Genomic DNA, 17,146 nt, shown 5'->3' on the forward strand with positions numbered 1-17,146 from the left:
GAATTTTGACTTTATCAGAAAGAAATGATTATTTGTCGCAGACAACGGTAAATAGCATAAGTTTTAAAATTATAAAAAAGATTAATTGTATATTACATATAAATATGTTGGAATTAATTCAAATTCTTTAAAGTGTAAAAGAAAAATATGTTTCCGAAGTATTTTCGAAAAGATAAAATTTTATTTTTAAAATATTCAATTCTTTTAACGAATATTACGGGTGTCACATGTGGAGCAGGATCTGCTTACCCTTCAGGAGCACCTGAGATCACCCCTAGTTTTTGGTGGGGTTCGTGTTGCTTATTCTTTAGTTTTCTATGTTGTGTCGTGTGTACTATTGTTTGTCTGTTTGTCTTTTTCATTTTTAGCCATGGCGTTGTCAGTTTATTTTCGATTTATTAGTTTTATCTTGACATGACATATGAAAACCCCTTATGAAAAATGGTGTATGAATAGTCCATGGAATTTTCCAAACAGATACAGGCGAAAGGTGAAATACGTAGAATCATAATTGTGGACACAGCAATAAGATAAGACCTTTATGAGCCCTGTGTAAAGTCAAAAAACAAACTGTAAAAATCATTATTTAATAAATTTGCTCGATTAACCTTAAATAAAATTTACGTGACTGTATCGAGTGAACCCCTAAATAAAATAATACTGTGTATTTTGACGACTTTCGCGCGGGATGATCGATAGAAATGATATTTTATTACTATGTATTTGTGAATTTGGACGAAAGATATGAAACAACAAAAACCTCTATAATTCTAATTCAGATTTCAGATCATGAAAGAATAATATAACCAGCTTCTTACAGATATGTAATGATTACGAACGTTCCTGAAAATTTACGTATTTGTCAAACTATATACTTTTTTTTCCTGACATTAACATTGATACACCTGCTTGGAAAAAATAGTTGTCGTGCTATTTTTACAAATGAATCAAATTAAAGCGTTTGCCGTAGACTGGTGGACGATGACAAACGGTCAGGGCTTCAGATACATTACTTGAAATAAACCTGTGTTTTTACAAAATTTGATTGTACTGATAAAATTTAAAAGTTAAATATTTCATCGAATTGTCTTAAACAAGTTTAAACCCATACCTCATAAATATTTGTAATAATATTTATAATTATAGGCAGTTTTCAAATTTATTTACGATATATGAGAAGGAACGTTAAGAAGATATATTATTTTGGTTAACCTAAAATATTAAACATGTGAAGTGAAAAATGAAGCGTTTTTTTTTTGGTAAATATTTTAAACTCTTTGTACAGTCTTTTCCTTTATTAAGAATAAACAAAGCAAAATATCTTTAATATAAAAATGTATGAAGAACAACGATCTTTTGATGAAAAAAAATATTTCAAAAATTACTTTTTTGCGTATTGGGTTGCACAAACGTCTATTAAAGTTAAAAGTCTATTAAAAGTACACTTAAATTTAATAGTCTATTAACTGCGTTGCAAAAACGTCAATTAACGTTAATAGTCTATTAACTCACTATTAAATTTAATAGAACGAAGGAGCGCTATTAAATTCTTAATAGTACAATTAAAATGGATGACCTACTAGTGCTTGGATTCCATGTACCGCAAAATCAGCCGAAAAAATACCGAGAAAGGATGCTCACCATCAATGATTTGACGGACCGTGAGCTTCGGGCAAGGTATCGGTTTGGGAGAGCTGGCTTAGAGTTCATAACAGACATTGTAAAAGCTGATATAGAGCACCCAACAAAAAGAAGCAAAATATTTAACACTCGGCTTACACTGCTTTTTTCAGATGATGTCAGTATTTTCACAGTTTAGATCAGAAACAAATACTATACTAGACTGTCCGAAGAATGTCACCCTCTACTGTAGGCTGTAGCTCAGTTTGACATTCCACATTTGTGTAACGCACTGTGTAGTCTCAATGTACTCTGTGTTTTGTATGATTTTCACAAATTTGAAATACAAACGTGTTTTCTACTGTATACCAGATAGGCTAGCTAGTACTACCAACTACGCCGACACTTTTCCAAACAAACCATTTTAATTCAATATTATCCTACCGTAGTCTTAAATCGTTCATCTTGTCAGTTCGTTAGGTATTTGTGTTTGAACTTAACACACGGGGAAACTACGCATTGACGTCACTATGCTACTTCCATCGTAGAAAACAAATGCAGAATACGTTTTTTCTGCACTTTTGAATAAAAAAATATTTCTTAAGGTAAGTTTTCATTGTTGTTCTCAATTATTGGTAAAAAATGCCAATTTTCTAATGCCCGTTTCAATCCCGACTTCTGAATGTCTAAAAACATTCTAGAACTTCACAAAATCCCACTTCCGGCCTCCATTGCTTTGTGTACATTCCATTCAGCGTCATCAATCTTGTGGCAGGCAATACAGGTCAAGCAAATCGTATTTTTAGGAATTTTAAAATGACATGCTCCTTACGTCTTTTATGATTTTCCCGCGAAAAAAACCCAACCAAAATGAGAGGAAAACTATATGAAAAAACGATGTCAATGCCATAATTTTGTACAGGAATATAGAGCAGGTTGATAAAAAACAATATACATTTATTTTTCATGGATTTTTTTTTTATTCATAATAAAAAGATTGACATTCTAACCATCATGACTGAAGGTAATTATTCATTCAAAATTCCTTTGATGTCGAAAGGAAAGTAAAAAAATGAGGTTTCCTGTTGAATAAAACCCCAAATTATTGCAAACTATTTTAAAGCAATATCCCACAAAGAAATAACGTAATTGCCGTAGACTGTAGTCCCAATAAAGGCCCTTATTCTGGTCCACACTAAACCCACATTTTATTAAAATTTCGGAATATTTATAATGTACGCAAATTTATTTGGAATGACAGTTTTATTATTTGAAAAACTCCTAAAATATCGCATATATATTTTTGTTATGCATTGATCATAATGTGATGTAGGTACATGAAACTATGTATTCCCATCGAACAGATACTTATTGCCCTGAGATATTATGCAACTGGGAGTTTTATGCAAGTGGTTGGAGACACGGTCGGGGTAGATAAATCAACTGTCAGCCGATGCATCACTAGAGTTTCAACAGTTCTTGCCTCTAAAGCAGGCGATTTCATTAAATGGCCATCAGAAGACAGAAAGAGAGAAATTAAAAATGATTATTATGAAAATGGTGGTTTTCCTGGATTTATAGGATGCATTGATGGCACCCATGCGAGGATACTGGCCCCTGCACAAGATGAACCGTCCTTTGTAAACCACAAAGGATACCACAGTATAAACGTTCAGGCTATATGTGACCATGAGGGTAAATGTAACACTGAACGGAACCGTACCCAAATTGCATCTATTTTGACAATTTTCATCTACATTTATTTATGATCCAGACAAAAGTTTCCGTTATTTTCTTAATTTCTAGGCAGTATCTATATTGATCCTTATTAAATACAATAGGTACATCAATTTATATATCTATATCAATACTGAATCGCTGAATTTTGGTACTCGGTGCAAGTTGGGTACTGTGACGTTAGATATGTATATTTATTAATGACATAATTTATGAGTGATTATACGACATATTGGACCTTTATATAATTAGTCTAGTATTTAAATCGACGAGATTCTAAATCTTTGGACCTATGTATTCTATGGGATTCAAACAGGCGCGTAGATTAACGTCAAAACGTCCGGGCGTACACTCCAATTTTTTTAATCTAAATAAAATACAAATTACTTATAAATAGTACATCAGCTCTGTAAATCTTTTTTTTTAATTGCGAATAAAAGTGACGAATTTTACTTTTCGAACAAAAGGTATCATATTATATAGATTTTCTAAATGTCTCTCAAAGTCTGAATCTACCAGTTGTGAATTTTCAGAGATTTCTACCAACTTTCCGTTTATTTAAATGAATTCATTGTATTCTGTGATTCGATATGTGGTTTGCACTTTTGTCGAGCCTGTGACATTTTTATATGTTGCAAAAGTAATACATATGCAATTCTAAATTTCGTCGGTGATGTCACTCTTGCCCCCCTCCTTTAGGATAAGTATGTGGTTAAAAGGTGTTTATTTTAAATATCAATACCTTAAATAAACCTTTGTATGGACGTTGGACAGAAACTGTGCATGACAAAAAGAGAAACAAGAGCATAATGATGAAATTATCTGTTTAATTTTGCCATATTTAGAATTAAAAAAATCCTGTTGCACAAGTAAATCTATACAGTCTTGGATAAAATTTTGTTATATATCAATTACTTTGTCAAACCTTTTTTTAGGGTCCTCTTCACGGTCCGTGTTTCAACTATGACGATTTCTTTGAGAATCAGAAACACTGATTTAGATTTAATAGCTTATTTTTTAAGTGTTGATAGTAATTTCAGGATAAACGCAATATATGTACATTGTTGGTAAATATAAAATTATAAATAAAATTATTTTTACTCGTCACAAAAAAGGAGAAAAGCTCGACAAAGACTCACTTTTCCTCCTGATTCTAAAGCACATACAATTTTTTTTTTTTACATTTTCCGACAACATAAATATATATTGTATTTAAACGAGTTTACAATCAACCACGAACATGTATTAAAATTACTGAAATGCAATACATTTTTTTCATCCAGGCAATGCGTGATTAACAAATTTGCTTAGTTTTCATTTTTTGTCTCGCCTTGACGGAGTCAAATGAAAAAGCGAGACATAGATATGCTGTTTCCGGTGTCGGCAACGGCGGCGACGGCGTCAACAATGTTTTAGTTTGTGATTAGGTCTTGTTCATGGTGAACCACTAGTGCGCAGCGATGTTAAGGCGATTTACATAAGATTTTGTCAGGGGCAGATAACCCCGTAAGGACCTCATTATGTATTCATATATTCATTAATGGTGGAGGCTGCGTCTATCGATGAAAATGTATGAAATCAAATTACATACATGCCTGTTAACTAAAAACGGGTATTCATATGATGTAATTTATTTATCGAAATACAAGTATTGTATCTTTGTGCTTTGAGTTGCAATAGCTGTTTTTCTTGACGATATTGTCGGCTTTTGGACCCCGCCTTCTATTGAGGATCAACCAATAGGCCCAAGACCACAATTAATGACCCTACTTTTCGTTGTCCACGAATATAGTTCCCTTTAATTAAGGTGTATTCTTTCTTATTTTTTTTCTTTGCCTTTCTCATTGATAAGTTAGTTTTTATGGGCTGGAAATGAAAGAAAAGAGGTGAAATAAACTTTTGGATGTTGTATTTTAACTGATTTTGATATGGAAAGAGTGATTAGGCTAAGTGCAAAAAGGTAATATTTACAGTTTTCGGAACATCTCTTGACTTGTCAATAGGGGTAGGGATGTGTATTGGCTAAATTTGTAAAAGTGATTGTTACAATCTTTCTGAATTTTGGATATACTTTGGGACAGGTACTATACATTACACACACAAAAAATTGGACAAAAGTGCATGGTGCAAATTTTTTAATGTGACAAAACGTTATAAAGAACTAATAGAGAAATCAATTGTGGTATGTGGCCAATAAGAAGACGATCGACGTCAAATAGATGTTTGCAGTTTGCAGAATGGAAAGAAATTTGCAGCGAAAATTATTTTCACTTCTACGTGAAAATCTAATCAGAAAAGTAAGTGTTAGCCACACGACATGTATTTATTATGAAAGATACGTTGCTTGTTGTGTTTCTCTTTCGCTCCAGAGAGCGAAAAACTGTATAATATTAGAAAAAAACGAGTTCAATGATGGCAAGCATGATATACACGTGGTCAAAACAAAACAAGACTACAACAAATATCTACAATTTTAGTAATTTATCAAGTCTCGTCAATAAATGAACAATATATCGAATGAAACAAGTTCCCTGCATTATACCAAGAGCCCATTCTCATATTTTACCCCGAAATTTGTTTCTAATTTTCGTTTCGCATGTGTCCTGCCTGCCTGCCATGCCTGGTTGGAAACATTTGCTGTAATCCAAATAATAATGATGCATGGAGCTATTAATTTGGAGCACAGGGGCTGCGCATACATACTTGCTTAAAAGGAACTTGAAACACGTAATCTGGAGCTCAACAAACACATAATCTGGAGCTTGACATATGGTGTACCCCTCCCCCAACTTCTTCTCCCACCATTAAATCAGTGTGAAGTCCATATTATATTATGTTCTGCTTAGTGCTGGTGGTATTTGTCAACTTTGAATTTTACAGGGAGGTAATGGGTTAATTTTATGCAACGTTTTCTTTTTTATTTCACTTGTTTTCACTTGTTTTCGTGTTTTGACGTTTTTTCTCTCAATGTCTCGTGTTTGGTTTGATGTGGGTCTCTTGTGTTTCCCCTTATTTATTGTCCATGTTTCCTGTCGTACTATTTATTTCTCGTGCTTCTTATAAAAGTTGTGCAATTCTATTGAATATTGATGGTTCATGATCATGTACAAATTACATATATATGTACAAATAGTCAAATGTAATAAAGACCTTCAAATTACTATAATTTATAAATAATTATTTTTGAAATCGCATACAACTTAAGGACGTTTAAAGGAACATCTTTATGGCCATTATAAACGACTGCAGAGGGCAGGACGACTGAGTTTTCAGAGTATCTAATTCTAGTTCTTTTCCATAATATTTGAGATGTTGTTTCTCGTGTATTGTTTTTCCTTATTTTTATTTTCTGTGCAATGTTTTTGACATTTTTTTTCTATAATGTTTCCGTGGTTTCCCCCCTCTGTTTCTGTTATAGTGTGAAAGCAAAGAAAAAAATCTGGGTAATTATTTGTACATTTCCTAGGCCATGGTTCATTCTAAATTTGAATAAATTATCTTTGAACCAGTATCATTTAATACCAAGTCAGAAATATGACCAATTGCAAGTTTACAAATGTATATACAATGTACTTCATGCTGGTAAAAAAGTACAATTTTTTACACATTATCAGTGGCGGATCCAGAAATTTTCATAAGTGGGGACCCACTGACTGACCTAAGAGGGGGCCCGCTCCAGTCACGCTTAGTGATTCCCTATATAAGCAATCAATTTTTTTCCCAAAAAGCCCCCCCCCCCCCCCTTAATCGGCTTCTGATTATGTCATAGTCTAAATAATATTATAATTTCTTAAAAGCTTTGATAATGCTTAAGGTTTATGTACCCTTCTGTAGCCATTTTTGTACGAATTTTTCAAACCTCAATTGTATCAAAACTAAAGATATAATAAATAATAGAGATAGGCCATTTAGTACATGTTCCAAGGGGAAACTTGATGCAAAGCATTATTTTTTACTGTTTCATTGCATTTGATAGAAAAAGAGGACTTTGTGGCAAATAAATCAAGATTTTTATAGAAAATCCACAGCCTTTAATACAGAGATTTTTGTTATAAAATTTGAAACATAAATTACTCAGTTGATTTTCTATGATGTGCTAGTGTTTATTTTTTACAAAAAGTTCTAAGTAACCTGTAAATTCCAAAACACCTCGTGCTGAGTCACTAAAGTCGAGCGCACCCTAAAAGGTGTACTTGATTTTGGCCATATTTATACTTGTCTTAACCAATAACTACATTTATAAACTTGTTATAAGGAAATCAATGCTAGCACTGCATGCAATAATCCTATATCTATCAGTCATCAAATTGCCAAATATGAGAGTACAAGGATAAAGGCTGTGGATTTTCTATAAAAATCTTGATTTATTTGCCACAAAGTCCTCTTTTTCTATTAAATGCAATGGAACAGTAAAAAATAATGCTTTGCATCAAGTTTCCCCTTGGAATATGTACAAAATGGTCTATCTCTATTATTCATAATATCTGTAGTTTTGATACAATTGAAGTTTGAAAAGTTCGTACAAAAATGGCTACAGAAGGGTACATAAACCTTAACTGGGACTCCTTCCTCATGTTCCTATGACCAGCATTATTAGAAAGGAATCGCATCAAAAGAATTCAAGAAGCCTTTCATGACGCCATTATATTAGACTAATTAATATGTATAATTTGCTCATCACGACTGCCCACTTTGACCTTCAGTACGGGTAGGGACTTATTTTTATGGATGTCTTAATCCGTCTAGTCGGATATGAATAATCCGACATTTTTATGGTAGGTAGTATGGTCATTAATCAATAGATCCAGGTGTGAATGGTCCTTTCATCTTAATCGTGTTGCTAGAATTACGGTTCACTGATTTCAGAATCAGATTACCTGTAATTTTAACCTCTCACTCACTTTATTGATTATATTAGTTCTACATCGTATTTGACATAAAATATTTTTACAGGTGAAGTACTGGAGAAAACTTTGTTTAATAAAAATAGCCTATTTTTGTTAATTATGGTTTTGATATTTCAACTGTTATTTATTTTCCATGTTTTCTTTGTTCCTAAAAATTATTTTTATTTTATGTTCCTTTTCGTTTTTTTTGTATCTTTTTCTTATTTGTTTGCATAAATTTTTTAAACATATATATTTTTACATGTATTCTATTTCTTGAAGCTTACGGTTATTTTTATTTTACTGATTTATTTTCCACGTAAATCCATTGATTAGCAGAATGCTGTCTCGGGGCCCCGCTGTCTCAAGTGCTGCTGTATACGTTTTAGTTTGACGCGGTCACATGCAAAATATTTCTATAATTTGTATTTAATATTCAGTCTGTGTTGTGTCAGTTCCGAGATAAAATAATTATAGTGAGCAATAATTTGTACATGTTGTATATTATTAGTAGCTTGATGATTCTTTGTAGTTTTTACTTTTTACTGTAAACTTTCAGTTTGAAGTCACGTGACACTAATGTATTTATATTTTTCTATAAATAAAAGTTTGGAATGCAATTCAGAATAGAACCTTTTCCCTCTGTGTACGCTTTTAACATGCATGTTTGGCCTTTAGGCAAAGAAAATTAACTTTCAGTTCAATATGGTTTTTCCTGTGTATAAAAATGGGAAATTTTTCGAAACGCCCTTAACGTCGCTGCGTGGTAGGTCAATGATATTTGGTATGCAGTTGTATTAGCATTGGCATATCTTATTTCAATGGAGATTTTTTGGCTCCGCCCCCTTAGTCATGGTCTATAGACTTTGAAAATTTTGCTAAGTTAACCTGTATTCGTTTGTGATTAGGTCAGTTCAAGGGGAACCATTAGTGGTAGGCCAATGTTAATTGGTGTTCAGTTGTATAAGCATTAGCACATCTCATTTCCATTGAGAATATTTGGCCCCGCCTCCTCAGTCATGGTCTATTGACTTTGAAACTTTTGCTTAGTTTACATGTATTAGTTTGTGATTATATCAGTTTAAGATGAACTGCTAATGTTAAGTCAATGCTATTTGGTATGCAAATGTAATGGCATTTGAAAGTACTGTTTCCATGGAGATTATGTAGCCCCACCCCTGATCTTGGTTCATTGACTTTGAAACTTTTACATAGTTTACAAGTTAATTTTTGTGTTTAGGTAATTTGTTTAATAAAATTAACCATGTTAACGGTATCAATTTTCTTGCACCAGATGCGCATTTCGACAATACATGTCTCTTCAGTGATGCTCGTGGCCAAAATATTTGAAATCCAAAGGGAACAACTTATAATGAGTCAATGGTATTTGGTATGAAGTTGTAACAGCTTTGTCACATCTCATTCCATGGAGATTGTTTAGCCATGTCAGTGGCGGATCCAGAACTTTTCCTAAGGGGGGGGGGGCACTGACTGACCTACAAGGCATCCCAGCCCCCCTATATCCACCTATGCATGATGTACACTCAGTCATTGTTCATCGACTTTTAATATTTGCATAACTTACATGTTAAAGTATTGCTATTTTAATTTCAACATTTGCATTATCAAAATTACAAAAAGGCGAGACATATCTCTGTGATAACAGTTTATTTTTGTATCCTCATTTATTGTCCGTGATATAAAGTATTCGTTCTATGCTAATATTAAAGAAGAGTTTATTTTCCATGGGTAGCGTGTAAAAACATTTGCAATACCTTATAATGTATAAAAAGAAGATGTGGTATGATTGCGAACGAGACAACTCTAAACAAGAGACACAAGATTGCACACACTGAAATGTCTCGCCTTTTTTACTAATCATTGATATTATGTTGATAGTCCTAAGTATAAAGCTTTATTACAACTGTCACATAAACTTAACTTTAACCAAGATAGCTAAACAAAGACCAATGAACCATGAAATTTAGGTCAAGGTCAGATGAACCATACCAGGCAGACATGTACAGCTAACAAAGCTTCCATACAACAAATATAGTTGAACTATTACTTATAGTTTAAGAAAAATAGACCAAAACACAAAAACTTAACACTGTGCAATGAACCGTGCAATTGAGGTCATGGTCAAATAAAACCTGCGGGACTGACATATAGATCATAATATATTTCCATACACCAAATATAGTTGACCTTTGGCATATAATATTAGATAAAAAGACCAAAACTTAAAAACTTAACTTTGACCACTGAACCAAGAAAATGAGGTCAAGGTCAGATGACATCTGCCCGCTAGACATGTACACTTTACAATCATTCCATACAACAAATATAGTAGACCTATTGCATGAAGTATGAGAAAAACAGATCAAAACACAAAAACTTAACTATAACCACTGAACCATGAAAATGAGGTCAAGGGCAGATAACACCTGCCAGTTGGACATGTACACCTTCCAGTCCTTCCATACACCAAATATACTAGCCCTATTGCTGCTAGTATCCGAGATATGGACTTGACCACCAAAACTTAACCTTGTTCACTGATCCATGAAATGAGGTCGAGGTCATGTGAAAACTGTCTGACGGGCATGAGGACCTTGCAAGGTACGCACATACCAAATATAATTATCCTATTACTTATAATAAGAGAGAATTCAACATTACAAACATTCGGAACGTTTTTTTCAAGTGGTCACTGAACCATGAAAATGAGGTCAAGGACATTGGACATGTGGCTGACGGAAACTTCGTAACATGAGGCATCTATATACAAAGTATGAAGCATCCAGGTCTTTCACCTTCTAAAATATAAACCTTTTAAGAAGTTAGCTAACGCCGCCGCCGCCGCCGCCGCCGCCGCCGGATCACTACCCCTTTGTCGAGCTTTCTGCAACAAAAGTTGCAGGCTCGACAAAAATGACACGGAAATAAACAACGGTACATGTAGATCCCTGTACGGCATTCAACAATGAGCAAGGCCCATACCGTAAAAAATGAACGAAAAACAAATATGTAACGCATGTAGCATGGCACAGTTAATCCATTTATCTCTTTATAAATGTCCACTGAACCAAATGACGCGAGCTAAAGTTATCGTACCATATTGTAAAATGCACATTCATTTCTTTTCGGTAATTGTTGCCTGCTTGATCTAGTAAGGGTATATAAAAAAAATTCATGCAGCAGTACCGTTTCAGATTTTTTTGTTGGTAATTTTAAACAGATACAATAGTTTCTCTTATTTGACGAAGATAAAGAACAATACAAGCCTTGTTCTATTCTATGTGAACCCTGTATACATGTATAGCCTGAGGCATTTTTCTCTGCTTATTTACTTTAATCCCTTTTAACTTAGTCTGTGTAAATACGGTCTATGATCTTAATGTATTTTATATAAGTCCAAGGATCAAAGATAAGAAAATATACCTTGCAGAAAAGAGATCTCGAGCCTTTTTTTATAAGTTTAAAATAATGATCGGGGACGGGTGCACTTATTTTAAGAATTAACCAACAAAAATCCATAGCAAACAAAATCTCTTTCAGGGCGTTTCACAAATCTGGTAGCCAGATGGCCCGGCAGTGTGCATGACAGCCACATCTTAAGATGCTCGAAAATTCTGGAACATCTGGAGTCAACGCATAAGCGTGTGGAGGATGGAATAGTCTTAGGTGATAGCGGTTATGGATGCAAAAGCTTTTTGATGACACCGTTCATGAGACCGACAGAGGAATGCCATGAAAGGTTTAATAGGGCACATACTAAGACCAGATGTTGTATTGAAAGGACTTTCGGCTGGTGGAAAAAAAGATTCAACTGTTTACATTCTGGAGTACGTGTTCACCCAGAAAAGGCTTGCACTATGATTATGGCATGTGTGGTGCTCCACAACATCGCTATAAACTTGAAGGAACCAATGGATGATGCTGATGAGGTTGATGATTCGTGTATAGATCGATATACCCTCTAGAGGTCCAGAGGAAGGTCGTACTGTACGTGACCATATTTGCAGAGCATTCTTTGGTTAAACACGCACATAGCGAGTAAAATTCAAATAAAATATCATAAAAAATCATCATTTTTTAGTAAAATTTTGTTGTACAATTGAAACATGTAAATTAACCAATAAACACACACTCACACACACACGTAAACACACACAAGCTCACACGTACACGAGCAAATATCTTTTTCTTTTAAAGTTCAAGTCCAAACAAATCACATAATGAGGAAGCCAATTCATGTTTGTCCATCTGTGACCTAAGAATGGCTATTTCAATTTTTAGCTTTTGGTTTTTTAAGTCATAATATTCTGACTGTTTACATTACACTTCATGCTGCTTTACAACTACATCTTCTGGTTTTATCTTTTTCTCTATAATGGGACAAGAAAAACTCTTCAGCGGTCGTTTTTGTGGATTTACCGGCAATAAGGGATCCTTATCCTTGTCTAACATGCTGATGCTGAAATATACAACATATAGAATGAAACGCAACATAAATATATACACAATGTATACAAGACAGGGTTTCATACAAAATGAGCTTCCGATCGTTTAACCCCATTTTATTGACAATGAAACTTCTGAATACAATATCTGCATGCACCAAATTATGGCCCTAAGTGGGCATATCATATACAATTTTAACCATGTTAACCTTTATCATAGAAGTGTAAATTGTTTAGGTTAAGACAAAATTAACATTGGTTATACTCAAACATATACTAGTACATATGACCATATTTATAAACATGTATTTAGATTCCCTCCACTATCAGAAGAAGATATTGTTACATTAATAATTCAATAAAATGTTTATAACCTCTGAGAGGAGGTGGTACCACAAAGATATTCCGTTCCCTATACATCATTTCTAGAAATGTACCTGTCGCTTATGAATTTTACAATCAATAGATTTAATTTAATCAATCTCACCACAAATACATATATATATACCAACATTTAATAAGTGCTTGAAGCCTTCATTAGTCATATTTACAAATGATTTAGAAAAGAGGGAACTATTTCACTAATTTTGGAAAACAATTCTTCTCACAATATATCGATATTAGTTTTGTACATTTTATTGTGAAATTAAATTCATCTTCTACTTTCAAAAGACACAAAGGACAAATTTTTTCTTCTACAGCAGTTTTTGTGTGACGACATTGTTCATTTATAAGAACACTACTATACTTATGTGAATTTTGGCAAAATGTTCTATTACTTTTCTGTCAAAACTCAGAAAATATAAAGAGAGATCAAACTTCATAGTGTGTCCCTAAACTGGTCTGGCTTATGAAAGTAGTTAGGTCAACGTCATCGACGTCGTCCATAGAAATAACATCAAAATTCTGTACCGGAAGCCATCTAGATTAAATGAGATAAACATATTCCCTAATATGTTAATCATATAAAAATTATATAAACTTATTTAATTCAAATTAAGCATACCTAATTATTGGTTGAACTGGAGTTGGTGGCAGGCTTGCTTGGTCTTCGTCGATCTCTTCTCCATCTATGTTTATTGGTAGTTTTTCTGCTGAATCATACACAACTGTAAAATAAGTGCAATTACTAAATCAACCTTTAATTTCTACTGTTTGCAAATATACATCGACACAATGTGCTTAATTTCAAATAGTTGACGCAGAGTAAGAGAAAAAAAAAAAACCGCAAAATTATCATATTTTGAATATGGTATGTTCCCCTTCTTCATTTACAGGTAGATGAAAATGCCTTTACGTTGTCCTATTTCTTTTTATTAGTATCAAATCCTCAGATTGGAGGGGGAAGGGGTATGGGCCTACTACAGTACTGAATTAACAAGGGATTTGGTGGGGCTCTGTTATCCACCTTTTTCATACAATATATAACACCAAAGAGATATGACAGAAGGAGACATTGTGGGACCTTTATTGAACTAATCATTTATTTCGGATAGTTTTCCCGACCTATTCATATATTTTCAAGCTTGGGAAAATTCAAAAGTTGTAAAATCTTTCCTGCCTTTTTTCAAATTTCATCCTACCTCTCCCCCTAAAAATGAAATGGTAGCTCCCTTATTGGCAAGAAATTAGCAAATTACCTTCTTGCCTGTAATTGATGATAAACTGCACAGTATTATGCAAAAGAGAAGAGACGTCTTGTAAGGAAATATCCTGCAATCTGGGGTAATTGGCACAAAGGAAATTTGCAAACTCATCGATTTGGTACTCGGAAAATGTATCATCATCATTGGTAGAGGGTTCCAAAAACTGAATCAAATGGACATCATTTGCTCTTGGGAGTTGTTTCGAACAACTAGAATTATAATTTGCTAGGAAGTTCTTGATCTCTTTATGCATATATTTGGCTTTCTTTGTCAGATCAACTGTAAGAAAGAGATTCAAAAATATTGGTTTTTTTCATAGCTAAGATATAAAGGAGATGAGGGGTAAAATGTCGGTAATTCAACTATACTAGAATTAACAGTATGAACAGAGCATAAGAATACGATCTTAACACAATATCCGGCAAGCTATTTATTGCCCAAAATATAAGACAATATATGTATAAGAAAATCAACACAATTTGACCACAAGCATAGGAAAAGGATGAAACAAGATGTATTCAGGAGCAAAAATGAAAAGAGAAATTTGGCTCCGACCCCCTCACGTATTTTTTTTGGGGGGAAAAGGGGGGGATAGAAAAATCTCCCACCTCTCACTCAAAATATGGATAACTTTATCTCCAGGGGTCTATAGTTCTCTGTAACAGCTAAAACATAATAATTTTGTACTTTTTTCAGCTAAACAAAATCCTTTACGTTAACTTAAAATGCACGAGTCAAACACTACCCAAGTTTGTTTTACAAGTAATTTCTTGCTGGACAAATAGTAACTGCCTAATACTATATCTTCATATCTATATACTAATGTCACGATACCTAGATTTCACTTTTTGACCATAAACAGCTGAGAATTTCTTAACAGTTTTCTTTGAGACTAAACAATTTGTATACATTGTACTTGATTATTTAACATTATACACGTCTTATAAAATAGATGGATATATTCAAATATACACTTAATGTTCATAGTTTGTAGCAACAGATGAAGCTTTCGCTGGAAAAGAAAAATGTACGAAAACGCCACCATGCGACATTCACAAAAAGTCAAGGTGCAATTTGGGTACCGTCACATTACAATATATAATTTCTAACTCTTGATTAAGTTCAAAGTATTTTTTAATAAGATTTTGTGATTAAAAAAGCCGTTTTACTGCTAATATTTTTGACAAATTTACTATGTGAAATGTTAAATGTCTACGGCTATACATATTTTAAGATGAAGTTGTCCGTATTCAAAAGGATAATGTGGAATAAACTATAAGCTTTAGAATTGAAATATCAATCTTTTAAATATTATTCGCAGATAAAATATCAAAGTACCTTCGTCCACAGGACTTTCTTCTCCTGTCAAACCGACAAAACTTGAAGTGTCTTTCATCATTTCGATGATTTTTTGACTTTCCTGGTTAATAGGTGTTGCTGGTGGTCGGCCGCCAGTTTGATGGGTGTGTTTCTGAACATCGTGATATGTCTTTTTGGCATTTGACTGCATGTTTTGCAATTTGACTTTCACTTCTGCCACCGTCCTACCATGTAACCCCAGTGCATTTATCTGTACCGTGATACTTCTCCAAACCTCAATTTTTGCTTTATTTGTTAAACTGTTGGAAAGTTTGCTCCTTATAGTAAATAGACTTTTCTCCACTGTCTAAGCAATGACATTTCCGATGAATCCCAATTTGAGCGTCTTTTCTTCTTTCCAGCGTCCATATTTTAAATGACGTCGTGAAAAAATCCGGGAAATCGTGACGACGTCGTGAAAATGCAGAAATTCACAAAAATTCGCGTGCTTCATGACGTTACAATGAATATTGGGAATGATGAAGGATTTAATTGACTATTAAACCTTAATAGTCACTTAAAAGTCTATTAGTTAATAGAAGCCTTAATAGTGATTCGTGCAATGCTATTAACTCACTCTATTAACTAATAGTCAATTAGATATTTATTAGTCTATTAGGAGTTAATAGTCTATTAACTTAATAGACGATTGTGCAACCCAGTCCAGATGAGGTTAGAATATAACGAAAATATTAAAAAAACAAAATTCCAAAATTTTCTTTTGACGGGTTTCGACAACAATCCAAGTGCAAAAATAACAAAAATTAGAAATAACACTTTACACATTTTGCTGGATTCACCTTCACCAAAATTGCTCAAGGCCTAATATTTGAAAGCCAAGTATGTACATTGTATAAGAAACGAAATAGGTGAAGAGCTGTTTCAATTTATGAAATTTTTACCTATTTTGTCTGTTTGTTTTGTTCACACATTGTTGTCAATATAATGGAACTTTAAGCGACTGTCATACAAGTGAGAGGTTTAGCTAGTTATAAAACCAGGTTAAATCCACCATTCTATACATAAGAAAATGCCTGTACCAAGTCAGGAATATTACAGTTGTTTTCCATCCCTTTGATGTGTTTGAGATTTTGATTTTGCCATTTGAGAAAAAACTTGAAGTTTTGAATTTTCATTTGAGTTCGGTATTTTTGTTATTTTACTTTTTGACAAAAAGGACTTAAAATTAATATCAAAATCCACCTGAGGTCAACTTTGCCTGAAGAAGTTGGAACCTTAGTTTCTTAATAGTTTTTTTTAATTATAAACGAACAATTATAAACAATATGTTATTAATCAATTCTGTGCCAAATTTGTGAATTGTTTTTCATTTCTATCGGTTTTACACTCTTGCGAAAATTTGATCGTCTAATTAACTGCCTTAGATCAATCTTTGTTAGTTAGGTTATATATTGAATATGACAGTACGTAA

General features: G+C 33.3%; 1 protein-coding gene across 2 annotated transcripts; it reads right to left on the bottom strand.

Moving 5' to 3' along the window:
* Positions 1-12,326: 12,326 nt before the first annotated feature.
* LOC143078181 (uncharacterized) lies at positions 12,327-15,770 on the bottom strand. 2 transcript variants are annotated; one of them, XR_012979091.1, is made up of 3 exons: positions 14,350-14,867; positions 13,716-13,818; positions 12,327-12,723 (listed from the first exon to the last, which is right to left on the bottom strand). XR_012979091.1 is itself a non-coding variant. In XM_076253124.1 (3 exons), the coding sequence occupies exons 1-3, from the start codon at positions 15,752-15,754 to the stop codon at positions 12,585-12,587; spliced, it is 303 nt and encodes a 100-aa protein (XP_076109239.1). In that variant the 5' UTR covers positions 15,755-15,770; the 3' UTR covers positions 12,327-12,584. The 2 variants fall into 2 exon arrangements, 1 of the variants encoding a protein (XP_076109239.1); XM_076253124.1 differs by lacking the exon at positions 14,350-14,867 and adding an exon at positions 15,694-15,770.
* Positions 15,771-17,146: the final 1,376 nt, after the last annotated feature.

Source organism: Mytilus galloprovincialis, chromosome 6, assembly GCF_965363235.1.
Source record: "Mytilus galloprovincialis chromosome 6, xbMytGall1.hap1.1, whole genome shotgun sequence".
NCBI classification, from domain to species: domain Eukaryota; kingdom Metazoa; phylum Mollusca; class Bivalvia; order Mytilida; family Mytilidae; genus Mytilus; species Mytilus galloprovincialis.